The following is a 25,509-nucleotide window of genomic DNA, read 5'->3' on the forward strand; positions in this document are numbered from 1 at the left end:
GATGGGTGGGTGAATGGTTGGATGGACTGGTGAGTCCTTTTGTATGAGTTAATGGATGGTGGTTGGATGGATAGATGACATGAGAAATAGGTGGGAAGACTGATGGGTAGATTAAAAGATAAATGCTTAGAAGGCTAGATGGAGGATAGATTGATAAAAGGAGGGATGGGTGGACAGATGGATGGGTAGATGAAGTTAGGTAAGTATTTGAATGGATGAATAACTGGATGGACGGATGGATGAATGGATGGATGGATGGATGGATGGATGGATGGATGGATCAATCAACTGAAATACAGATAAATGGATGGAAATGTAGATGAGAGGATAGATGCATGAGTGAAAGAAAAGAAGGGAGAGAGGGAGGATGGAGGATGGATGGATTGATGGGTAGAAGGATGGTTGGGAGGGAGGAAGTAGGGCAGGGGAAGCAAAAAGATGGAGGGGTCATTAAAGAAAGTTGGGGGAGGGATAGTTTGGTGGATGGGTGGGTCATTTGCTGGATGGATCATGGTGGATCCATCAGAGACAGAGACTCTGTCTCTGTCAACCCCCATGCATCCAATCATGAATTCTTTGTTGTTTACCCTCTCAAGTTTGCCCTCTTCCCACCATTCCCTTCCTTTTTGCCCGAACATGGCCTCAGTCCCCTCACAGTCCCTAGTCTCTAGCCTTCCTATTCCAGTTTACCCCTCACTCTGTTCTTTCGAACAGGAAAGTCTGCCTCTGTCTCTCTTGAGCACTCCATGGCTCCCCACTGTCCTCACACTAAGGCCCAGGCCTTCCTCCCAGGTGCTGAGTCCCCTTCCAGCCTGGCCGCTGCTGACCTGTCCAGCCATCATTTACTTTTAATGTGTGTTACAGATCATAGCCCCAATAAACCATTCTGATCAATGGGGTCTCCTCAGACCCCATTTAGAGGTCCCTGTACAGGCTCTGTGCCTTCTTGTGTGTCCATGAAGCATTTTCCTGCCTTGCCCATTTGTTGAGGGAAAGGGAATCTTCAGGTTAGGGCCAGCTGAGCTATCTCTCAGACCTGTCTCTTGCCTCCAGCCTGACTCTCTTTGCCAAAATCTGTGAGAAGACGGTGCTGAAAAGGGTGCTAAAGGAGTTATGGAAACTGGTCATGAACACCATGGAGAAGACCATCGTCCTGCCGCCCCTCACTGACCAGACGGTGAGGCCCACAGGGGGCCATAGGGGATTCCTGGGCCACCTCCCCTGTGGGAGCCCAGAGAACTTGATGCCAAAGTCATTGGGGCTCAGAGGTCAGTGGGGCCATTCAAAGATCAGAGAGGTTGCATATGGGCCAAAAGTCATCAAAGAATCAAAGAATTCCTTCATGGTTCAGATATGTAAATGTCAAAGAAGTCAAGTAGAGTTAAGAGGTGTCTAAGGGACATAGAGGTCACATGTGGGTCAAGAGGTCATAGGAAGGTTAGAGATCACCCAGAAAATAAAGAGGTCAGCTTGGGGATCACAGAGGTCATAAGGGTCAGTGGTTTCATCAGAGGGCTCTTAGGGTCTATCGAGAGAAAAGGAGGGGAGATACCATGGTCTTTGAAGATCAGAGACCAATAGAACAGAGGGCTCCTAGAGGTCAGCCAGAGGTCACAGCTTCCAAAGTCAGAGAGGTAAAGCAGAGGTCAGCATTCATCCAGGGATCAGGACCATGTCTCTGGAACCCTTTTGGGAAAAGCTCAGAGATCTTGTGCCCCAGTGATCAGCCTTCCAGGTGGGATTGGGTGAACATCTGTGGAGGGGTGTGGCTGCGCTTGGGTTCCTCCAGGGAGGTGTGGGGGCCTGAGGACCGCAATGGCATACAGGCTGATGGCACAGCAGAGTGAGAAGACATTCCTGGGGATGGGGTGGGGGAGGCTTGGGGAGGGTGGGGACGTGCCAAGAGGCAACCATGGTGGGGGAGGCCTTGGACCTCCGTCACCTGCTGGTCTCCTCTGGGCTGGGCAGGGGCACGGGGTCCCCCCTTCGGTGCCGTCTCCACCCCCTTCCTGGCCTTCCTGGGAGACTCATGGTGACTTATTCCCCCCTCCCCACCACCCCGCCCCCATCGCGGCTGACAGATGATCGTAAGTAGAGGCCCTTCTGTCCGTCTGTCTGTCCGTCCGCTCTGTGTCTGGACTCGGCCCATCGCGTGGCTGCATCCACCCCCACCCAGTTGCCCCCTCCTCACCCACCGGCCCCCCACCCACTGTCCCACTTCCCGCCTAGATGTGCCTGTGTTTGTCTGGGGCGGGGCATGGGGAGGGGGCGGGGCCTGGTGGGAGGGAGGCCACGCCCACCCACCCCGCCCCATTGTAAGTGCAGAAGAGGTGCTTTCCTGCTCCCAAACCCCAAACCCTGAGCCCAGCACCTTCACATCTGACCTCATTCTTTAGTTGGAATTCACCCTTACTCCCATGCTCAGACTCCATCAGGATATTGGTCTCTCCCCAAAGCTAGAAGGTTAAAAGTCAACAGAGTCCCTCTTCCTCCCCTCTGGGCTCTGAACTGTTAGCAACCACCCAAAATACAGGCTCTTACCACCCGGATCCCCCTACTCAGCTTCAGCGCAGACCCCCCACCACCAACTCTGCCTTCCCACTCCCATCACAGGACCACATGAATCCCAGACACACACCCAGGCACCCAGGTGGGAAACAGTATTCGTGACTTTGGTGACAGGCAGACTTGGCGTCAAATCCCAGCCCAGCCACACTCTCTGTGACCTTGGGAAGTCACTTCACCTCCCAATCTCTATTTCCTTGTCTGGAAAAAGGGGTTAACTGCAGTAACTCTCTGAGGGTTGTTGTGAGAACCAAATGGGATGATGCATTAAAGTGCTCATCCTTATGACTACCTGTGGCAGTGCTCACTAAATTAGAGCTAATATTGTTGTTGTTGGTGGAAATATGTAAACACATAGTAGGCAGAGATCAATAAAACCACTTCAGAGTCCCCCTTTGTGGACAAGACAGGCTATTATAAGATTTCACCTGTCAAAAGTTCGTAAGTGCTCAACTCACTCCTTGGTAGCTGCAGTCTGCATCTTTGGCTGTAACCACTTGGTGGCAGCATACCCAACAACAGACATTGTGTTTGTGGGCAAGAAGCTAAAGGGATTCCACATTTATTGGTGATGCTTTGTATGCTAGATCTCATAGTTGCTCTTATAGCCCACCTTCAAGACAACCCTTTAAGTGAGGTGGATATTATTATTATTCCCATTTTGCAGATGAGGAAAACTGATGCTCAGAGAGGAGGAGTCACTTGCTCAAGGCCACATAGTAAACACATGACAGAGTCAGGTTTCAAATTCAGGTTTGTCTGAATTTGAAGCCTGTTTGATCTCCTGTTGACCCAAGAAGCAAGATCCTCATATATACAGTAAATGTAAATGGGTTATATTTTGGCAATGACTTCTCTTCTTTCTCTCTGGCTATGTATTTCTATTTCTCCTCTCTCTTTCTCTTTTCTATCTCTCTGACTCTCTTATAGCTTTTTAAGAGATGGTCATAAGGTATGCACACATTCTCCCATGCAACCCAGCAATCAGCCCCCTGTGCAGTACAGATGCCCCTTACCTCCTGTCCCCATGAGTACATGTGTGATCACCCTGGGTTCCCACCCCACATGGCTTGCCAGGTTGATCACCCTGTGACATTGTCTCTGCAGGGCACCCTCTTGAGAAAACATGGCAAGGGATTAGAAAAGGTAATGAGGGCCTCATCTGTGTTGAGGTCCTGAGCTCTGGTGTCTGGTGCATGTGTGTGTTCATGTGCATGGGTAGGAAGGTCAGCTGGGGATCATAGGTAAAGGCAGGTGTCCTAACAAGTCCTACAAAGCCAGAAGTCAGAATGAGTTGATTCTCCAGGGACAGGGCTTGGAGTGTGTGTGCACGTGTGAGCAAACATGTGTGCAAACAGTTCCCACCCTCTCAAAACAAAACCCAAAGCACTTCTCTCAGCCCTGGGCTCAGCTGAATTCTGTGGCTTCGAGAAGGGCCCAGACACTGGACCACTGCCCTGGACTGAGATATGTGTTGTTTTTCATGTAGATTTTGGTGTTGTTTTTATTGTTCTAATGGGTGTTTGTTGTAAGGAGATGGAAGCTATGGCAATACATGAACAGTTGCCCTTGCTGTGCATTCATGCAGGAACTATCATATCTGTGAGCACACAAGTGGGGTCTCTGCTTCATGAACATGGGTTGTAGGGCTTCCCTACTCACTCATCCAGCCCTTTGGGGGGGCACATTCACTGTTCCAGGCACCATATACATGTAAGTGCATCCATGTGGGGGTGGGTGTGTGAGTTTATGTGTGTGATTGTGCACACATGTGCAAATGTTTGGGAGTGCATGTGTATATTTTAATGTGTGAGTTCTTCTGTGTGTATGTGTGCTGATCCAGGTGTGTGTGTGTATGAACTTTCTGCACTTGTGTGGATATACTTGGGTGTGTGTCTCTACATTGAGGGAACTTGTGACACCTATAAGTACATTTCTTTTAGAGTCAGGCCTGCTGGGGAAAAGTCTTGGAGGTTGGGAGAGGAGAGAAACCCAAGTTCTTTCTCTTTTCTCCCCCTTCCCAAGGCACCCCATTCCTAGACAGGCTGTCCCCAGGTGATGGGCTGGTTGTAGCCTCCTGGCAGTCTGGTGTCTGGCCAGAGCCCCAGTGGGAGACAAGGGAAGATGCCTAGCTGGGGAGGGGACCCAGTGTTAGGCTCAGGACCTAGGGGGGCAGCTTGTGGGCTGGGGAGCGGGACTGTGCTTAGAGGGGGCAGGGAAGCCCCAGTGAGCATCCTCCCAACAGCCACCCAAACTCTGACCTCCACCTGATTCTCTCCACAGGGCAGGGTGAAATTGCCAAGCCACTCAGATGTAAGACCAGCCTCTCACTGTCTGTCTGGCTCCCACCCCCAACCCCCTCCCCACCCCATGCCTCCTTCCACCTCTGTGGTCTGTGCCGTCTGGGGGCGCACTGTGAACCTGTCTGTGGTCTCTTCTTCCTTTGTTTGTCTGGTTTGCTTGTGAGGGTTGGTGGGTGGGAGGGGAGGCAGGAGGGGAGGAGGGGTGGCAGGGGAAACCAAGGACCAGACAGCTGGGCTCCTAAGTAGCTATGCCTCAGGACAGCCTCAGGGAATCACAGACATGGAATCAAAAGAGTAGCAACAGCCAGGATGATGGTAAGGATATTGTAGCATCAGGATAACAAGCTCCCACTAGCCAGCTGGTAGACTGTCAATGTGATTCCAAGCATCCCAGCTGTGAATGGCCCTCCTCCCTGCCTAGTCCCCAGACCACCCCAGGGCCCAGTAAATGCAGGACCTCACTGATACTTAGGCCTACCCTAGCCCCTAAGCTAGTATAGGTGCCCCTGTTAACTAGGGAAGGAAACAGACCCAGAAAAGTCCAAGGACATGCCTCAGGTCACTCAGCAAAGTGATTGAGGGGGGCAGGACTCATGGCTTCCAGGCCAACCATTGCTCCCAGCACTGCTCATGACCTTGAAACCATGATAATAACAGTGAACATTGAACAAATACACATTTAGCTCCAGCTAAACCATGAAGTGGATATGATTTTCCCCAACTAGATAGGAAAGCTGAGGTTCAGAGAGTTAAGTGACTTGCTCAGGGCCACACAGCAGAGCTGGGATTTGAACCCAGGCCCACTCGGCTCATTGGAGCCATAACTAGGATGCCATCTTGCTGGTGTCTGTTTTGGGTAGGGTGGGGGATGGGTACTGAGGTGTGTGTTGGTGGGGAGGATTCTTCCTTTTACAGGGTCAGACTAACAGCCACCCAGATGACTGGGGAAATTCTCCCACAGTGGCATTGGGCCCCAGGAGTTGTGGTGGTGGGGTCACCAGAGACCATCCCATAGTTTTCTTAAAGCCCCCTGACTTTGGGTCGGCAAACCTGTTCCAAACTGACAAACACCATCCAGAGCTCCCTGCACCCGTGGCTCCTCACTGCCCACTCTTTTTCTTCTCTGTCCCATAAACCTGGGGTCCTGGTGGAGGTGAGAGGGTGGGTAGTGTGCCCACACTGGGATTTGCAGGGACAAAGTCACCACCTCCTCCTCAGCACTTCCTGAAGGGGAGCTCCAGACCTCTATCCCTGGGACACAACCATTGCCTTGCCCAGAGCCTCTGGACAAGAACCAAGATGGTGTCCAAGGCTAAGGTGTCAGTAGGACTGTGGGGATTGGTCTGGAGGACCCCCACCCTCACTTTGGCTGTGACTGTTGTTACCTGCAGGGAACCCAGATGATCTTCAACGCAGCCAAAGAGCTGGGTCAGCTGTCTAAACTCAAGGTGAGGCCAAGGGTGGAAGATTGGGGTGGGGAATCTTCCTAGGGGAAAGGTCGCAGAATGGTGACATGTTCAAGGGACAGAAACCCTACTCAGACCGATTTAAGCCCGATTTATTTGCTCCAGTGTGTTGGAAAGATCTGCAAAGCTCAGCCTCAGATACAGTTTGATCAAGGGTACAAATAATTTATTCAACAAATATTGAGCCCCTGCCACATGCCCGTCATGTGTTAGGTACCAGGGACACAATGATGAAAAGACAGACCCACTACCGAATGTGTCAGAGTTTTACAGGGATGAGGCCCATAGCCAGGCAGATCCCTAAGGTGGGGCCTGTCTGCCTACCTGGGCCCTCTCTCCATCCATCCAGGACCACATGGTACGAGAAGAAGCCAAGAGCTTGACCCCGAAGCAGTGTGCAGTAGTTGAACTGGCCCTGGACACCATCAAGGTGAGAGGTGCCACCCCTGTCCCATCCCAGGTGGAGCAGGCAAAAGGTTTGACTGGTGTAGGCATGGACCTAGGCTTGAACCCACCTTACTTCAGCCAATTTAGAAATACTCCCTGATGACTCCCTGATGCTTCTGTCAGTTCCAGGCTGGCTGATGGCAGGGCCCTGAGGAGCCCTGGGTTCAGGGGTCCAGCCAGACACAGACAGCCCCAGCTCTGTGGGGCCAGGGTAAGGTAGAAGGAAGGATGGGAGCTGGGAGAGCCCAGGGAGGGAGAAGAGAGGGCTTTCAGAAAGAAGGCATGTGGGAGGTGGGTCTTGAGGAATGCATAGGAGTTTGCAAGGCAAAGCAAACAAAGCATTCTAGGCAGAGGACCAGCCCATGCAAGAACTCAGTGAAAGGCACCGTGGTGTCCATGAAATGAGAACTACTCTGAAGGGAATTTTTGCTGAAATAATTATAGTGAAACAGGAGGGTGGTCAAGGAAAGTTCCTTGAGATCTTAACCAAGGGAGGAAAAGGAACCAGCTAGGGCAAAATAAGGTGCTTGAAGTTGTTTAGGGGGTGGGGGCGTCCCACCAGGGAGCAGAGTAAGTGCAAAGACCCTGAGGCAGGTACGTTCTAGGGAATACCTTTAGAGAAAAGGCTGGGAGGTTGCAGGATTGGGGCCACAAAGGGCTTGAGGAGAGGCGAGAAGCATGGGTATCATTTTGAACGGGCTGGAAGCCCACCATCGCCTTTGGGGCAGGGTTGGAGGTGGAGGAGTAGCAGAGCACGGCTGGGGTGTTCTGAAGGACACCCCTCCCAGCCCATCACCACTGAAGGGCAGCGGGGTTGGGGAGGGGTTATTGGGGCTGCCTAACTAGTCTCACCTCTCCCCACCTTGTCCTCCACAGCAATACTTCCACGCGGGTGGTGTGGGCCTCAAGAAGACCTTCCTGGAGAAGAGCCCAGACCTGCAGTCCCTGCGCTACGCCCTGTCCCTTTACACCCAGGCCACGGACCTGCTCATCAAGACCTTCGTGCAGACACAAGCGGCCCAGGGTAAGCGTCGGCCTGCCAGCCTGCGGCAACCCAGCCCCTGGCCAGCGAGGCTGCCACTGACTCTCCTCCTCTGTGACATGGGCCCGGGCAATTGACAGCTCCCGGGAGCACCTGAACTGCGTGATGGCACGCGGCCAAAGAGCGAAAGACTACTCGTGGGGACGTCATTGGGCCAGGAGGTGATTGGCATCTCCTGGGAAAAATCTGTGACACCGCGGGGCCGGGAGGTGACTGAAAGCTGTGGGACTGGACTTCTTTGTAGCAGGACCAGGGAGTGATTGACAGCTCCTAGGGACGGGACTTTGAAGTACTGGATTCAGGGAGTGGTGGACATCTTGGGGGCGGGGCATATGACGTCATGCAGCAAAGGAATGATTGACAGCCCCGGGAATGGGAGGGATCCCGACCTGGAGGCGTGGACCGAAAGGGAGTTTCCATTTCTCAAATTCTGTCTTTCTCTGTCTCTTCTCTTGCCTCTGTCTCCTGTCCCTCTCTGAGTTTCCACACAGCAGCTGGGGCTGGGGAGAGCAGGACTCCAGGGTCCTCGTTCCCCTCCGTGAGGACCCCATACAAAACTGGTCCTAAGACAAGGGAAAGAAGTTTGGCCTCGACCCAGCAGTGGGGTGGGAGGGAGAGCTGCCGTCCAACAGAAGCTGGGGGGCAGGGGAGCGACCTCCTCCCCCCACAGACAGACCAGGGCCTAGGGCCCTCCCTGGGCGTCGGGCCTCCAGTCCAAGCTGCTGCTTTTAGTGTCCCCGGTGTCCCCCCGGAGCGGGAGGCTGTCTGTCCGTCCGTCTGCCGCTGACGTTTCTCTCTCTCTTGTTTCTCCTCCCTCTCACTCGCTGCCCCCTCTCCGCGCCTCCCCTGCTCCCCGCCACGCACACTCACCCTCCATCCTCGCCTCTCGCTCGCTCGTCTCTCCCCACCCCTCCCTTCCCTCCTTTCTCCACCTTCCCTTGTGATTAGTCCATGGTGGAAAAGGGACTAGGTTTACCCTTAGTGAAGACATTTATCCTGAGAAGGGTACGTGCCTCCGCCGCCCGCCCGCCCACCCGCCCGCCCGCGCCCGGTGCCCGGTGCCTGCGCCCCTCCCGGCCCCGGCTAGTAAAAGGCCCCGTCCTTCCGCCTCCCCGGCCTGCCGGGCTCGGCCCAGGCCAGACTGGCTGTGGGGGCCTAGGTGGATGAGGGGGAAGGACAGCTTGCTGGTTCCACGTGGGGAAGGAGAAGCGATCCGAGTCGGAACCCGCTTCTTCCTGGGTGCATCTTAAGCCAGATCCCGGGTCCCCTGGACAGCGCCTGCACGGTTAAGAGTGGACTCAGATCGCAGTTGGCTCCGATCCCAGCTCCGCCACTCTGGTGGCTGGGCGTCTGCAGGATTATCTCACCTCCCTGAGTCTCAGCTTTCCCATCTGTAAAACTGGAACAGTCAAGGGCCTTAATTCATAAGATTATTTTTAGGATTAGATGAATTAAATTTGGAGCAGTTCTTGGCCTGTAATACATGTAGTAGCTCCCAGGAAGTGTATTGTTGCTGTTGTTGTTAACTATTATTATTACTGATGTCGTGCTTCCAGGCATAGAAAACTATCAATTTTCAGGCTCTAACTCTGAGCCAGCATTTGTGCCAAGAAGCATTTCTCAAGGATTTTTGAAAAGATTTCTCCCAATTGCCCCACAGGGCGGTGCATCCTTCCACAGATGAGGAAGCTGAGTCTCAAAGGAGATTAAGCCACTTGCCCAAGGAACCTTCCCCTACAGGGGGGCCAGGGACTCGGGGAGGGGTGGGATTGGGATAAGTACAGAGAGGCCCAGGAAAGATCCTTCCCCTTGGAGCCAGCAAACCACGGGATGGGGGCGCCCAGCATTGCCCTCCTCCCCCTTCTTACTAGCTTTGGCCATGGTCTGACCCCTCACCCCACCCACCACTGTCCAACTCCCCCCCTGGCACCCTCAGTCTGGCCCGGATTGAGCTTGCTGAAGCATCAGCCTTGGGGTGGGGGGAGGTGAGGCTGAGCATGTGACTGGTTGGGGGGAGGGGGGATCCAGAGCCTGAGATGACAAGGAAGGTGGCCTGGGGTGGGCAGCGAGGTTGGGGGGGTGCACGCCCCAGTAGTGGGGTGATGGGGGTCTCCAGACCTCTCTGTCCCCTGAGCCTCAGTCACTTCCCACCCAGTGCCAGGTAACCCGGATTAACCTTGAACACCCACCCCTGACTCCCCCTCTTCCTCCCCTCCATGCATGGGGTGCTCAAGGTGTGGGAGCTTCCTGAGGGGCAGGGAAGAAACCCGGGGGTGCTGGCGGTCACAGGTCCCCAGGCCCCACAGGATGCCCTTTCCAGAGCCACAGAGAGAGAGACAGGAACAAAGCTTTTAAGCTGCCCCATTCAGTGACCCCATCAGAACCCATCAATCAGGGCATTGTGGTGGCCACAACAGAAGCACACCTTACCCAGACCCAAGCAGACAAGGGAATTTGTGGAACTGAAAGATTAAGGGCTGTGTTGACATCAATAATAGCTGGATCCAGAGTTTCTGACAATGTCATTGGTTACTGGTCTCTGTTGAGACATCTGTGATGTAGGCTTTTCCCTCATTGGGCAGACAGCCTTGCCAGCTTAGCACCAGACTCTTTCCTCAGAGTTACAGCTAAAGTCCCAGGGCTAACTCTGACTGGCCCGGTGTGTGTCACATGACCATTCCTGAGCCAATCTCTGCAATTAAGGGCAGGGAATGCTCTGATTGGGCAGCCATGGTTCATTTCGTGCAAGATGGAGCCACGAGATCTGAGGTGGGCTTGGAGGCCATTTCTCAATGGAAACTTGAGATTCTCTATTGAAACAGGAATAGCGTTGGGGCAGGGAAAATAAAGATAACCCTACAAGCTGTCGCTTCAGAAGAAGTGATGACTCTGGATGAGGTTATCACCAGCGTTTTGGAGAAACAGTGAGGAAGCCTGTGTGGCTTCCTCAGAGCAGAGTGAGTGAGGGTGAGAGTGGACAGAGGTGAGGCAGGAGAAGTAATAGTGAAGACACTTCGAGAGGGACATTGCAAAAGGACTTTGATTATTTCAGAAGGAGACGGAAACCATGGAAGTGTTTGGAGTAGAGGAGGGAAGTGTGCTCACCTAATAGGATTACTCTAGCTGGTGTATGGAGAGAAGCTGAGAGGAGGATTTGGGAGACAGGGTGAGGGCTACTGCAATAGTCCAGGCATGTGATGATGGGGGATGGAACGTGATGGAACCAAGGAGGCGGGCCAGATTCTGAATGTATTTTGAAGATAGAATCAGTAGGATTTTCTAGTGTGTGAGTGCTTCGAGAGGGAGTGAAGACAAAGAAGGGAGTCCCAACAGTTTGACCATTGAAAGAGAAGGAGGCAGTGACAAAAGAGTGAGAAGCAGCAGCTAGTCCATAGGAAGAGAACCTAAAGAGTGTGGCATTGGTGCAACCAAAAGGAGAAAATGAGACCCAGGAAGCCAGGGTGTGTACAGTGGTGTGTAAGATGGAGACTAAGTTTTGACAACATGGCAGTCAGTGGAATGAGAAAAATCAAGGGCAGATGCATTAAGCTCAGAGAAGTTAAGAGATCTACCTGAGATCATGCAGCAAGGTAGTGAAAGGCCTGAACCCAGCATTCTTGGCTTCCTAAGGTCACTTGCCATCACAGCCCCACCCTCAGTGCCACCCTGTCATGGCTGATGACCTGGTGCCGCCAGCACATGGTAGATGGGAAGTGGTCCAGGTCCCTTAGAGTGGGTGGGAAGAATGGAGCTCATGCCAAGCATCCTCCCCTACCCCGCCCAGGCTCGGGTGTGGAAGACCCTGTGGGTGAAGTTTCAGTCCACGTTGAGCTCTTCACTCATCCAGGAACTGGGGAACACAAGGTCACTGTGAAAGGTGAGTAGTCTGAGTTGGGAGAGGGAGTGCCTTTGCCAGGTCTCACTAGGTCCTATGACAGAAACCAAACTCAAACTAGCTTAAGCAAGAAAAACATTTTTCGTTAAAAAAAAAAAGTCTCATAAAACTAAACATTCCAGAAATAATTCACCCTCAGGCATGGCTGGATCCAGAGACTCAGTGTTATGGGACTTAATTCCACCTTCTCCATCTCTCAGCTCTGCCTTCGTTTTGTTGGTTTTTTTTTTTTTTAATTACAACACAGATTGAACTGTTTTAACCAAGGCCTAAAATGACAGTGGCTTAAACAAGATAGAATGAAATTTTCTCTGAGGTAACCAAAGACAATCAGCCCAGAGCTGACATTGGAGGCTTCACAGATTTGGGCACCCCTGCCATCTTTTGTTGCACTTTCTTTCTTTCTTTCTTTCTTTCTTTTTTTAAGGATTTTATTTATTTATTTGAGAGAGAGAGAGAGATCACAAGTAGGCAGAGAGGCAGGCAGAGTGAGAGGGAGGAAGCAGGCTCCCAGCCGAGCAGAGAGCCTGATGCAGGGCTCAATCCCAGGACCCTGAGATCATGACCTGAGCCAAAGGCAGAGGCTTAACCCACTGAGCCACCCAGGCACCCCTTTTGTTGCACTTTCATCCCTAATAGGGTACCTTTCCTCCTCTATAGGGTACCAAAGAATTCAGTACCCAGCAGCATCTCAGCCTGCAGCTAAAAGAAGGAGAAAGTTTAAGCCACAACCTGAAATTTGTCCACATCACTTCCTTTCACTAAAATTTCATTGGCTGGAACTTAGTCATAAAGCGACACTTCACTATAGAAATGTTCTAGGAAATGTATTCTTTCAGACAGGCTTTGAAAACCACAGCTGTGTAGTAGGGGACCTGACAGCCTTATTCTCTACTTCCCATAACAGTCGTGGCTGCCAATGACCTCAAGTGGCAGACTTCTGGCATTTTCCGGCCATTCATCGAGGTCAACATCATTGGGCCCCAGCTCAGCGACAAGAAACGCAAGTTTGCAACCAAATCCAAGAACAACAGCTGGGCCCCCAAGTACAACGAGAGCTTCCAGTTGTGAGTCTAAGAATGGTTTGGGGAACATGGGCAGGGGACATCTGCTAGGTGAACCTAAAGGTCTACTAGAAGAGGGATGTCTGGTGGGCCAGTGATTCCTTGGCACAGGGATGAGAGGGGTCACATCCTAGGAGAGGGAACTGGAAGGAAGGCACCTTAGTGCATGAGTGACATTGGTGATGGGTGTAACCACTCTGGGAGACAAGCAGTTCCCAGGGGAGGCCATGAATGTAATATAAGTTGATGAAGGCTTGTGAAGAAAAGGGGAAATCTGGGAAGAGGGGAAATGTTGGGCAGGGCCATTTCCGGGGCTGTAGACTCTGGTCTAGTAAGGGCCCTGAGGGGCCATGATGGGGCAAGGAATGTGTGGGTGAGGGTCTCAGGGGCAGGGGGCTGGTCTCCTGGAGTGAGCAGTGAGCCTTGTGAAGGCTGTCATGGCAGGGCTGGAGGAGTCACAGGTAGGGGACAGGAGCCGAGTGTGGTCCAGGGATGCCTGTCAAGTGAATGAGGGTGGGGTTCTATCCAGATGGGGCATCAGGGGTCCAAAGGGCAGATGAGCTGGGGAGCTCAAATAAGTCTGATCAGGGTATTGCTTGTGGTGGGCACATATTTGGGTTAGGTGCAAATCTCACCGGGGCAGGAACATGTTGGGGGGTGTTCTCGGGGGACAGAAGTGCAGAGGGGTAAGGGGGGAGGACAAGAATAGGGCACTTGGTCAAAGGACTTTGGAGTGGTAGGATACCTGAAGAAATAAATGCTTGGGAGCAGGGGCTTGGTCTAGTCGGGGGGCAGAGGTTTCCTGCGGCGGGCGGTAGTACTTGAGGGCTGGGAAATACAGTGAAGGAGGGTGTTTCTGGGGAGCAGTGTAGGCATGGCCCATCAAGGGCAGGTCCCCTGGGGGCAAGCCCAGCCTTAGGGGCCTAGCTTGGGGGTTGGGGAGGCAAGCTGGAGTGTGTTGGGGGGGTCACTCATGGTGAGGCATGAGAGCAGGTCGTGTGGAGAGAGGCTTAGGGGTAAGAAGGAAGAGCTAGGGAATATGGGGGAAGGGACACGTCAAGGAGAGAACTTGGATTCAGGTGAGAGCCCGGTAAAGGGACTTCTGGGTGTGATATCTGGGACAAGATGGTGGGAACAGCAGCTCAGCTGGCCAAAGGTGTGGACGCAGATATCACGCGGTGGAAGCATGGTCTAACCAGGGAGTCTCGGGGAACCATCACCTGGGTGGGGATGTGGTTTGGCCGGGGGCTGGGAGTGGGATGGTGGGGGGCGTTGTCGGTTAGAGGTGGGGTGGGGTGGAGAAGGATGGAAGGAGAGACAGGACAGCGATTACTGGGGAACCGGGGTGTGGGTAAGAAAATGTGGGCGTGCCCCAGTTCGGGTGGCCTGGGGGCGTGGCCCGGCGCGGAGGCGGGGTCAGCCGTAGGGGCGTGGGAGCCCGGCAGGTGGGGCTGTCCTTACGCCCAGCCCCCTCTCCCCCACCCCTTCACCCCTCTCCGTCCCCCAGCACGCTGAGCGCGGACGTGGGCCCGGAGTGCTACGAGCTGCAGGTGTGCGTCAAGGACTACTGCTTCGCGCGCGAGGACCGCACGGTGGGGCTGGCCGTACTGCAGCTGCGAGAGCTGGCCCAGCGCGGGAGTGCCGCCTGCTGGCTGCCACTGGGCCGCCGCATCCATATGGACGACACGGGCCTCACGGTGCTGCGCATCCTGTCACAGCGCAGCAATGACGAGGTCGCCAAGGAGTTCGTCAAGCTCAAGTCGGACACGCGCTCCGCCGAGGAGGGCGGTGCCGCGCCTGCGCCCTAGTGCGGGGCACGCGGGCGGGCAGCACTGCGCCTGCGCACGGGGCGGGGCGGCGTCTGCGCGCTGGGACCTCCCGGAGGGCGAGTCTTCGGGCTCTGTGCAGAGGGCTGGCTGCGCCTGCGCCCTTGACTTAGCGCACCCCTCTAGGGAATTGTGAACGGATGACGCCCCGCCCCCTCAAGAGGCCACGCCCTAGGGCGCTATGAAGGAAGAAGCCACATCCCCTACTAGAAGCCAAGTCCCCAGCGCCTAGGGGACCTTTGGAGCTGGGATGGGAGGAAGTCCCGCCCCCTATGGAGGAGGCCAGATCCTGGGGCTCTGGTACGGGGAGGCCCTGCCTCCTGTCCCCTGGAAAAGCCATAAGATGGGTCCCCAAGCCGTGGGGCCCAAGACCAATTGCCAAGTATGGAACTCTCAGCTCCCTCAAGGGGCGGGCCCTGGGCGAGGGGCAGGGCTTCCTGGAGCAGCCCCCTGGGGTGGCCTAGGGGTTGGAGGCACTAGGATGCTCGCTGGAGGGCCCAGGTTGGACCAGAGTGTCTTTTCGTTTTGTGCAAAAAATACACGGGGAAGGAGGGGAGGATGGGATTTCAAAAGCACATGCGCCCTCGGGCGCCCAAACCCTGGGGGCCGAGTGGACGGCTCTGAAGCACCCGCGCTGCCCCCACTTCCCTGTGGGGGTTTGCCTCTCCTTTTCCCCCACCATACCCCAATCTCATATCATAGAGTTCAACCTACCCATTTAAGAGATGGCAAAACTGAGGCCGAGAGAGCTGCTTGAGACTTTGCTGAAGATCCCAGTGCCATGAGACTTTGCTGAAGATCCCAGTGCCACACCCTCTCCCTACTACTCCCTTTGGCCTGTGTGCCCCATCTAAGGGTGGGCTGACATCGGGTGACCCGACACAGCTCCCCATTGCTGCTAACCCCTCTTCAGGGGACCTCCCCCAATCCTTACAAGGGATGAGGGTTCTGGGCCAAGACCCCCACTGCCCCCCCTCCCATGTCTGGCTGCCCAGCAAAACCCCTGCCCTTGACCCTTTCCACTGGGACCCTATGGGGAGATTCTGTGAGAACTCTAGATTTCCCACCAAAAAAAGAGAGGATTGGGATTCCCTGGACCCAGGCATCCCCTGAACCCCTTTTTCCTCTCCCAGAATTCTCCAGGCAGGCAAGAAAGAGACCAGGAACTCTAGGTGTGTGTGTGTGTGTGTGTGTGTGTGTGTGTGTGCAAATATGTAAACATACTTGGAGCTTAGTCTCCAAAATCTTATTCATTCATTCAAACATCGTGCCACAGGATACCTCCAGGTGGGACCTCTGCCCGCCTAAAGCTTTTCCTCCAGGAGGCAATAGTGGGGCAATCTGGCCAGAGTCAAGTTCCCCACTGTAGTTCATAAAGGCAGAACGTTTTGGGAAAGTTTGTCCTGGCCTGTCTTTGCCCTCAATCTGCTTTTCCATGTTGGATGCGTGCTTGTGTGCCATTTTTTTTTTTTTCTGCCAGACTGACAAGTACAAGATTCTCTTGTACTAGGAAAAAATTAAAACAGGGACAAGGTGAGGAGTAGCTGGTCTCTTGGAGTGATGGGGCCTGTGTCAGACAGCAAAGAGAGGGAGGGCTTTCTGAGGAGGTGAAAAAGGAGAAGGAACCACCCACTAGAGAGACAAAGCTCCAGGTGGAGGGAACAGTAGGTGCAAAGGCTGAGGTGGGCAGGCTTGAAGCACAGCAAGGTCAATGTGGCTGATGAGGGGGACAACAAGGAGGAGGTGTTGATGTCCAGGAGCCCTGTGGAGATGTCAGACCAGGCAGGGCCTTGTGTGCTGCCCTGGGGAGTTTTTATTTTATGCTAAGAGATTTGGGGAGCCCCAGGAGATTTAAAAGCTTAGGAGAGTCTGGAAGTCAGGTTTCAAAAGCTCCCTCGGGCCACCCCATGGAGAATGGACCAATGCAGTTTGGGGGAGAGGCAAAGTGCTTTGGGAACACTGAAACTAATACCTGAGAAGGTTTCTGAAGGATACATTAAAAAGAAAAACCAAACTCACCCCTTAGATGAACCCCAGTCCACTAGGTACAGTTGTCCACATTGTGCACTGCCCAAGGGTTTGGCATTTCTAAGGAGGCCTGTGCAAACCTTAGGCATTGAGAGTTGTATGTTTATATTGACGATTTCCTGGTATGTGAACAAGTCTGGAAGAAATGGCACTACTTTCTCAGAGAAGTTACCTGGAGGTGTTCTATGTCCCCTGATTTTAGGCAGATTCAGATGCCAGAAGGTTCTGAATCAGAGGTTAAGATGCCAGTTTTCCCACAGGATGGTGGGGGAGGGGGCTGGGGCCAGGGGCAGGTGGGGGTTGGCAAGGAGGGAGCTTAGAATCTATTGCATGGACTGAGAGGCAGATTTTAAATTCAGACCACCTTCAGGGGTAGGTGGGAGTGAGGTGGATAGATGATTCAGGTTGAGAACACCAGCAACACCCCTAAGGGGAGGTAATATGACCTGGGGTGAACCCAGAAATATTTATGGATGACCAGCAGGAAAAGGGGTAGCTGAGCTTCTGCCTGAGAGAGCCAACTTATTTCCAAGAGTCCTTGGGAGTCTTTGGTCAAGGCCTGCCCGTGTGTGTGAATGAGTGAGTGAGTGTGTGTGTGTGTCTGTAAACTTCCCCAGCACCGCCCAGACACATGGAGGGAGCTTTAGGTAGTATTTGTTGAATGACTTTTTCTGACTCCCAGGCTAGAACTGTTTTGGAAATTTACTCCCTCTTCTTTCCCCCAGAGAACTCCTATTTATCCCTCAAAACCCATCACAAATATCCTCTCCTGTAGAAAACCCTCCCTGCTCCTCCTCAGAACTTCCCCCAGCCACTGTCCCTGATGCCAGGGGGTGGGAGTTGTCTGTGACATGCTCTATTTACCCCAACTAGGGTCTGAGGCCTCTGGATAGGCCCAAATTCGCCAAGTACAGACTGGGCACAGGGGGATGATGGGGAGGGTATGACTAGTAGAATTATGTCTTGGGGTGGGGGGTTCACATGCATGTCTATCCATGTCTGTCCATACCAACCTTCCCCTCCCACGTAGACCTGGGCACACAGAACGTGCTCCAGCAAGACTGCTGCTGAGTCACACAACACAGAGTGGAGAGAGGGTGAGAGCAGACAATGAGGAGACAGGAAAGGAGTCTCAGGGCCTGGAAGCCTTTGGAACTAGAAAGTTCCTGTATCAGAACAAGCGTCAGAGAGAAGCAGGGTTTCCCCAAGGCCATTCACCACCTCACCTGGGGTGCCCGAACTTCTGAGCCCTGGTGGGGCCTCAGGGTTGTATCGGACCTCATTTCATGCCAGGAACATGCCCTAGATTTTCACGGGTCTGGGAAAGGATAAAGTAGGGTTGGCCCTTTGTCAGGGAGGGGGGCTGTGACATTGAGGGGCATTTTGGACAGAGCTGATCACTTCTTCCTGTGCCCCCACTCCCCAAAAAGGGACAGTGTCCCAGAGTAAGGACACAATGAGAGAAGAGGGAAGGATAGAGAGAAAGAGAAGGGGAGAAATCAAGAGGGCGAGATCATGCCCAGGAAGATCTTGAGGGTCTCTGGGCGGTGGGGGGTGGGGACACAGAGCAACCTTGAGATGGAGAGAGACTCAGAGATGGGTAGAAAAGTAGGGGGTCTAGAAGGAAGAGGAACCCACTGTTCTCTTTGGCTCTCACCAGCCCATCCTAGAAGGATTTATGAGAAACGAGCAGGTGCCTGGCCTTGACCCGCAATCCTTCTCAGGCCCCAGAGCCTGAAACCTCACCGTGCCCCCATCAGAGATGCAAAAAACTTAACACCCAACTAGAAATCTTTGGGACCTCAGAGACCTTGCTGTCCCCCACACCCTGTGCTGTTCATTTTGTAGATGGGGACACCGAGGGGCGGGGCAGAGCAGGGACAGCCCAGAGTCGTCCCCTAAAACTCTGCTGCCCCAGTGGAGCGGGAGGGGAGCTCACTGGGGGGTCGTTTTGGATCACGACACCATCTGCCCCCTGAACATCCTTTCCTAAGAACTGTCAAGGACCAAAGTCGTCTTCGCTGACACGTGTTGCTTTTCTCTTTGCCTTTTATTTTCTTAAAGAGAGAAATCAAGTAGACGGTGTCGAGTAAGACCTCCCCCATTCCCCAACCCCCGCCTAACCATAGTGGCTCTCTTGAGGCACCGGTCACCGGCGGAGTGGGCACCCCCACCCCCATGCATCCCAGGCCATCCAGCCAGGGGGACTTATTTGCACCCCTGGTCCCGGCCCCCTGAAGCCCCCCAAACCTGGCCACGCAGTCGAGGGGGTTCTTCCTCCACACACCTTCTCTTAGCATGTGATTGCAAATGTGAACTCAAAATGCTGTTTGTTTGTTTGTTTGTTTGTTTGTTTGTTTTAATTCCATCCCGTTGGTCCGGTGTCTGCACAGATGCCACCCACGCCCCGCCCCCATCTCTCTGTAAATATGTGACTTGGAACAAATGTTTAAAACCAACGAGAAGTGGTCATGAATGCATGGTGTTGAGATGTTTTGCACTATTCCGACTTTTTGGTCTCTGTAAAAATATTTTATTAACAGCAGACATTAAAAAAAGCAAAAGCACACAGCCTCAGACATGTGGTGGCTTTCTTGCATTCCAATATTGGCAACAAACTCATGGACCCCTTAGTACTCGCAGATGCTGTTGAACACACTTCCCGCCCACGAACGCAACTGGTCCACAGGTAGCTTTGGAGAAGGGCAAAGTGAGGCCCAGAGTGAGGGGGTATTGCAGAGCGGGGAGAGCCGGGATCTGATGGGACTTGGGGCAGCTCCTGCTCTTAGCTCAAGAGACTTAGGACACACTCATACTCACCCTACAGCCCCATGTGTGGCTGTTGTGTTGTGTTGTGTTGTGTTGTGTTGTGTTGTGTTGTGTTGTGTTGTGTTGTGTTTTTCCCAGCTTAAGTAATAAAAATGTATTGAGAATTCCTGGGATGGTGGTGATTGCCTTCCAGCCTGGAGGGAGGAACCAACACTGCAAGAAATCGCTCAGAAATCACACTGTCCTGGGGCATCTGAGTGGCTCGGTCAGTTAAGCATCTGCGTTTGGCTCAAGTCATGATCCCAGAGTCCTGGGATTGAGCCCATGGTCTGAGTTGGGGTCAGGCTCCCCCACTCCACAGGGAGTCTGCTTCTCCCTCTGCCCTTCATCTTGCTCGTGCTCTCTCTCTCTCTCTAATAAGATTTTATTTATTTGTCAAAGAGAGAGAGAGAGTAGGGGGAGCAGCAGGCAGAGGGAGAAGCAGGCTCCCCACTGAGCAGGGAGCCAACGTAGGACTCAATCCCAGCACTCTGGGATCATGACCCGAGCTGAAGGCAGACACTTAACCAACGGAGCCACCCAGGTGCCCCTCTCTCAGACAAATCTTCTTTTTTAATATAAAGATTTTCTTTATTTATTTGACATAGAGAGATCATAAGTAGGCAGAACGGCAGGCAGAGGGAGAAGCAGGTTCTCCACAGAGCAGGGAGCCCGACACAGGTCTCGATCCCTGGTCCCTGGGATCATGACCTGAGCCGAATGTAGCCGCTTAGCCAACTGAGCCACCCAGGCACCCCTCAAATAAAATCTTTTTAAAACAAATACAAGAGGAAGGAAAGAAGGAAGGAAGGAATCAATCACACTGTCCCCCAACACCTCTGGCCAACATAGGAAGGCACAAAATCATTCCCAAAAATTAGTCGGGCTTTGTTCATCCAAGAAGTGTAGGGAGGACAGATGCAGGAGGGACCATCACACGATACTGGGGGTGGGATGGGGTGTGCTTGGACCCCAAGCTGGATCCTCAAAAACCAGGGAAGATGGGGCGCCTGGGTGGCTCAGTGGGTTAAAGCCTCTGCCTTCAGCTCAGGTCATGATCCCAAGGTCCTGGAATCGAGCCCCGCATCGGGCTCTCTGTGCAGCGGGGAGCCTGCTTCCCCTTCTCTCTCTCTCTGCCTGCCTCTCTGCCTACTTGTGATCTCTGTCAAATAAATAAATAAAATCTTAAAAAAAAAAAAAACAGGGAAGAAACCAATCTGCTTCTTCTCTGGGGGTGGAGTTCCTGGTCACCAGGCTCATTTCTTACCCTTGACAAGGCTGTCACTGCCCTGGGTAACACTTTCATCCTGTAGGTTCAGGTCAACGTCGTCAGCAAGGTTGTTGGCAGTGAGACAGACACGGTTCTGTGATGTGAATATTGTCCTGGAGGTGTTCTGGCTTGCCAGGTCTTATGCAGTTTGATAAATCAGGATTCCTGCCTAGGCCTCCTCCAAGGGGAGCGGGTTGGGACTAAGGATCTCACCCCCTCGCCTCATCCTACCTCCAGCCTTTCTCTGGGCCATCAGTCCAAGGCTGTGCTCAGATAGCTCCTGCCCAGTCCCACTTTGGTCCCTACCTGTTTTGTTTTGTTTTGTTTTGTTTTTTAATGTAGCAGGTGAGAATCTCATTTCATAAACACACAAAGAACAAAACCTTATTTTTCTGCAGTTGAATTTAAAATTTTTTAAGATTTGTTTATTTATTAAAGAGAGAGAGTGCACAAGTGGGAGGGGCAGAGGGAAAAGAAGAGAGACTCTCAAGCAGATTCTGCACAGAGCCGGACATGGGGCTCAAACCCACACCCCCTGAGATCACAGCCCCAGCCAAAACCAAGAGTCAGACGCTTAACTGACTTAGCCGCTCAGGGCGCCCCTACAGCTGAATTTAATTTCTGCTTTGCGCCCCCATCCCACCAGGGAGCAGAAAGGGAATCTCGCTCAGCTCAGGGTTTCCTCTCTTTCCTCTGAGACCAAGCAGTTTCCAGAGCTAGATGTGTGGGCTACACAGCGTGACTTCTCCATCACGGCTCACTCCCTGACCCAGGGGACAGGCTTGTTTGTTGCTTGCAACCCCAGGGGCTCAGGCCTTGGTCCCATGTCCCTCAGCCTGTGGTCTCCGTCCTGTCACCCGTGAGGCTTAGGGACAGAGGCTCACTCCTGCTGCTTGGTGTGCTCCGAGAACCGAACAGGCTGACTTTGGAACCACTGAGGCTCATGGCCAACGCCACACCTGTGGGCACGGGACCTTCTCTCTGGAGTGAGGGCAGCTCTTCTCTGACAAAGGATGTGAATGAATGTTAGATGTGTGATGTTGACGGGGGAAAAATCAGTCTTACACATCTTCTTCACAGGGTATGACCATGACAAGCAAGCCCAGCAACTAGTTACATATATTTACAAACACAGATCTAGTTTCAGGATACGTACGTGTGATTAATTTAAAAAAAAAAAAAGCACAACATTAAGGATTTTTTAAAAAAGGAGGATTCTACCTCGTATCATCAAGGGGGCTACTACCAAAAACCCCAGAAGGCAGCAAGCGTTGAGGATGTGGGGAAATCAGAACCCTCGTGTCCTGTCAGCAAGCATGTAAAACAGAGCAGCCCCGGTGGAAAACAGGAGAGAGAGTCCCAAAGAGATTAAAAGTAGGGGCGCCTGGGTGGCTCAGCGGGTTAAAGCCTCTGCCTTCAGTCTGGGAGGATGGGAATTTCTGATGACTGCACAACACTGTGAATGTACTAAATGCTGTGCAATTGTCCACTTGCGTACAGCTAAGTTTATAGTATTTGAGTTTCATCCCCGTTTTAAAGATTCAAAAGAGAAACAGTAGGCTGGATGGTCTTGGGCCCCTGGGCCAGAGGGTGCCAACTTCTGACCTAATCCATTATTCAGCCCCCCCACCCGCCTCTTTCTCCGCACCTCCCCTAGCCTGTGGCTAAACTCCAACACCATCCCCATGCTCACCCCACCCTCCACTGTCCCTGAACCCCCAGCCTCAACCTCACCCTGTCCTCCTGCTCTCGCCCCCACCCCTTAATCTACTCTAATCCCACTCCCATCTCCCCACATCTCCTCATGCCACCTGCCAACATGGCACGATCACCCAGGGAACAAGAAACAGTTTCCTGGAGGGCGTTACACATTTCTGTGATTCATGATCTATGTGCGATTACATTTCATTACATAATTTATTATATCGCATGATAATTACTGTGTTCCTAATGCTGCAATTACATATAATAGGTTCCGTGATTATGCATCCTACAATTACACAGTCATTCTTCCCATCACCGTAAAGTACAATAATAAACGAAGAGGAAGTGGTGGGTTGACTTCAGAACCCGCCCCGATCCAACCCCTTTCCAGGCAGAGGCTACAAAGCTGCAGCCAGGCTCATAGTTTCCCACAGCTGAGTAGGTGTTCAGGTCCGGCTATGGAGAAGCCTGGGGGCGTCTGGAAGGCAGAAGAGCCAGAGCTGTCTTGGTTTTTCCTTCCCCTTCTCTCCACCAGCAGCCAGCCATGGAAACACCTGTTGTTCTGGAATCTGCATTCCCTTCTCCAGTGACAAACTTGGTGGGGGTTGAAAAGCCATCATGGCAGACACAAAGGTGGCATCCTGTTTCTGGATTGCAGATACAGGGTGTGTGCCCAAAGTCAGAGGTGTCGAGGACCTCCTGCACCTGGCCTTGATTTGAGGGAGCCTCGGTTCCCCCCCGGTGAGCAGGTTCTGCAGAGTCATTCCTGTAGGACCAGACCTGGTCCTGCTCCCCTGCACCAGGAGTGGTAAACTTTGCGCCCTGGACCTCATCCAGCCCACTACCTGTTATTATAAATAAAGTTTTACTGGCACAAGGCCATGCTTCATTCATTCAGCTCCATCTCCGCTGCTCTCATGCTACAACAGCAGAGTTGAGTCTTTGTGAATTTCCTATATGAAACCCTTTGTGTCAAAAGACCTCAAGGGGTTTTTTGGGGTGCCTGGCTGGCTCAGTCAGTAGAGCATGAGAATCTTGATCTCCAGATCATGAATTCAAGCCCTGCATTGGGCATACAGTTCACTTAAAAAAAACAAAAACGCTTCAAGTGGTTTCTGTTACCCACCCTTAATTCTGACTGCTATGCTACATTATGATACATAAGAAATTATGACACATCCATAGACCCAGCCACTATTACAGCCTGCTAAAAGTATGAATATGGTAGACTAAATAAAGCCTCCATCAAAGATACCCACATTCCATTGCCCAGAATTTGTGAATGTTATTTTTTTTAAAGTAGGCTCCACGACAGGGAGCTTGAACTCACAACCCTGAGATCAAGACCTGAGCGAGAACAAGAGTCTGATGCTTAACTGACTGAGTCACTAGGCGCCCTTGTGACTATTACTTCAAATGACAAAAGGAGCGCTGGCTTTGGCAGCACATACGCTAAAAATCAGAAGGATATAGAGAAGCTTAGCATGGCCCCTGTGGAAGGACACGTGGGAATGGCAAAAGGAACATTGTAGAAGTGATTGAGGATCTTGAGATGATGGGAACATTATCCTGGATTATCCAAGTGGGCCCTAAGTGTAATCCAAGGGTCTTTATAAGAGGGATGGAAGAAGGTCAGATGAAGAAGTAGAAGATGCTATGACAGAAGCAAGGGATTGGGGAGATACAGGAAGGGGCTGTGAGTGGAGGCATGCCAGCAATCTCCAGAAGCTGGAAAAAAACGAGAACATAGAATCTCTCCTAGATCCTTCAGGAGGAACCAACCCTGCTGACATCTTGACTATACCCAAGTGAAACTGATTTCAGACTTCTGAATATAACTTGTGAGATTATATATATATATATATATATATATATATATATACATATATATATACACACACATATATATATATGTATATATACACATATATATATATCTCAGTGGAAACATGGAAACATACATATATCAGATGATATATATATAGATAAATAGATGATATAGATATCTATCTGTCTATGTATATATTCCAGAAGGAAGGATATGACTTCTGGAGATTTTATTTAGAATAAAATTGGGGGGGGCGCCTGGGTGGCTCAGTGGGTTAAGCCGCTGCCTTCGGCTCAGGTCATGATCTCAGGGTCCTGGGATCGAGTCCCGCATTGGGTTCTCTGCTCGGCAGAGATCCTGCTTCCCTCTCTCTCTCTCTGCCTGCCTCTCCATCTACTTGCGATCTCTCTCTGTCAAAATAAATAAATAAAATCTTTAAAAAAAAAATGGGGGGGGGTGGCGGGTGGCTCAGTCATTAAGCATCCGCCTTCAGCTCAGGCCATGATCCCAGGGTCCTGGGGTCGAGCCCCGCATCAGGCTCCCTGCTCGGCAGAAGGTCTGCTTCTCCCTTTCCCACTCCTCTTGTGTTCTCTCTCTCGCTATGGCTCTCTCTGTCAAATAAATAAATAAAATATGTTTTAAAAAGTAGAATAAAATTGGGATTCCCAGTCAGCACCTCTAAGCTTCTAACCCCTTCAGTCTGGAAGCAGAGCCTGAGAATCTGTTTTAGAGAGATTTTGTAGCAAAGGAAGCTTTACTTCATGCCACAGACTCAGGTCCCCAAGAGGCTGAATGGGACTGGCGCAAGATTCTCAACGAGAGCCCTGTGGACTCTGAGGCCAAATCAGTCTTTGTCAGGGGATTGCCCTGTGCCCTTGAGGACATGCAGGGGCATCCCTGCCCCCTCCCCCCGTTCTAATAGCACCCCCAGTCACCACAACCACAAACGTCTCCAAACGTCAACCGATGTTTCGAGGAACAAAAACACCCCAGGTGACATTCACTGGGTTAAAATAAGATTTAGAAACGTCCCACATAACTGGAACACATGAGAAATGATTCCAACGTTCTATGGGAGGTTAATAAACTGGCATCATCCACCTCCGTAAACACACGAACAGACAAGATCGAGCAAAGAGAGTCAATACGGTAAGAAGGGTAAATACGGTAGCCGTATGGAATGAGCCGTGCACACACGTGAATCCAGCATTTTCACCTGCATCGACTCACCCAACGGAAATAACTCCAGCAGGAAGAATGGGA

General features: G+C 52.2%; 1 protein-coding gene across 6 annotated transcripts in view; it reads left to right on the top strand.

Moving 5' to 3' along the window:
- UNC13A (unc-13 homolog A) overlaps positions 1–19,207 on the top strand; it is a 63,159-nt gene extending 43,952 nt beyond the window's left edge. For 3 of the 6 annotated variants that reach the window (XM_047698149.1, XM_047698156.1, XM_047698164.1), the window contains 11 exons: positions 1,054–1,177; positions 2,082–2,087; positions 3,673–3,711; positions 4,849–4,878; positions 6,260–6,316; positions 6,684–6,764; positions 7,658–7,805; positions 8,772–8,828; positions 11,608–11,700; positions 12,626–12,785; positions 14,290–19,207. In XM_047698149.1, the coding sequence (XP_047554105.1) occupies positions 1,054–1,177; positions 2,082–2,087; positions 3,673–3,711; positions 4,849–4,878; positions 6,260–6,316; positions 6,684–6,764; positions 7,658–7,805; positions 8,772–8,828; positions 11,608–11,700; positions 12,626–12,785; positions 14,290–14,590 (1,096 nt within the window). In that variant the 3' untranslated portion in view covers positions 14,591–19,207. The remainder of the gene's footprint in view (positions 1–1,053; positions 1,178–2,081; positions 2,088–3,672; positions 3,712–4,848; positions 4,879–6,259; positions 6,317–6,683; positions 6,765–7,657; positions 7,806–8,771; positions 8,829–11,607; positions 11,701–12,625; positions 12,786–14,289) is intronic. The other 3 variants (XM_047698171.1, XM_047698183.1, XM_047698176.1) reach the window with 2 other exon arrangements.
- The last annotated feature ends 6,302 nt before the right edge of the window (positions 19,208–25,509 follow it).

This window comes from Lutra lutra, chromosome 1 (assembly GCF_902655055.1).
Source record: "Lutra lutra chromosome 1, mLutLut1.2, whole genome shotgun sequence".
NCBI lineage: Eukaryota > Metazoa > Chordata > Mammalia > Carnivora > Mustelidae > Lutra > Lutra lutra.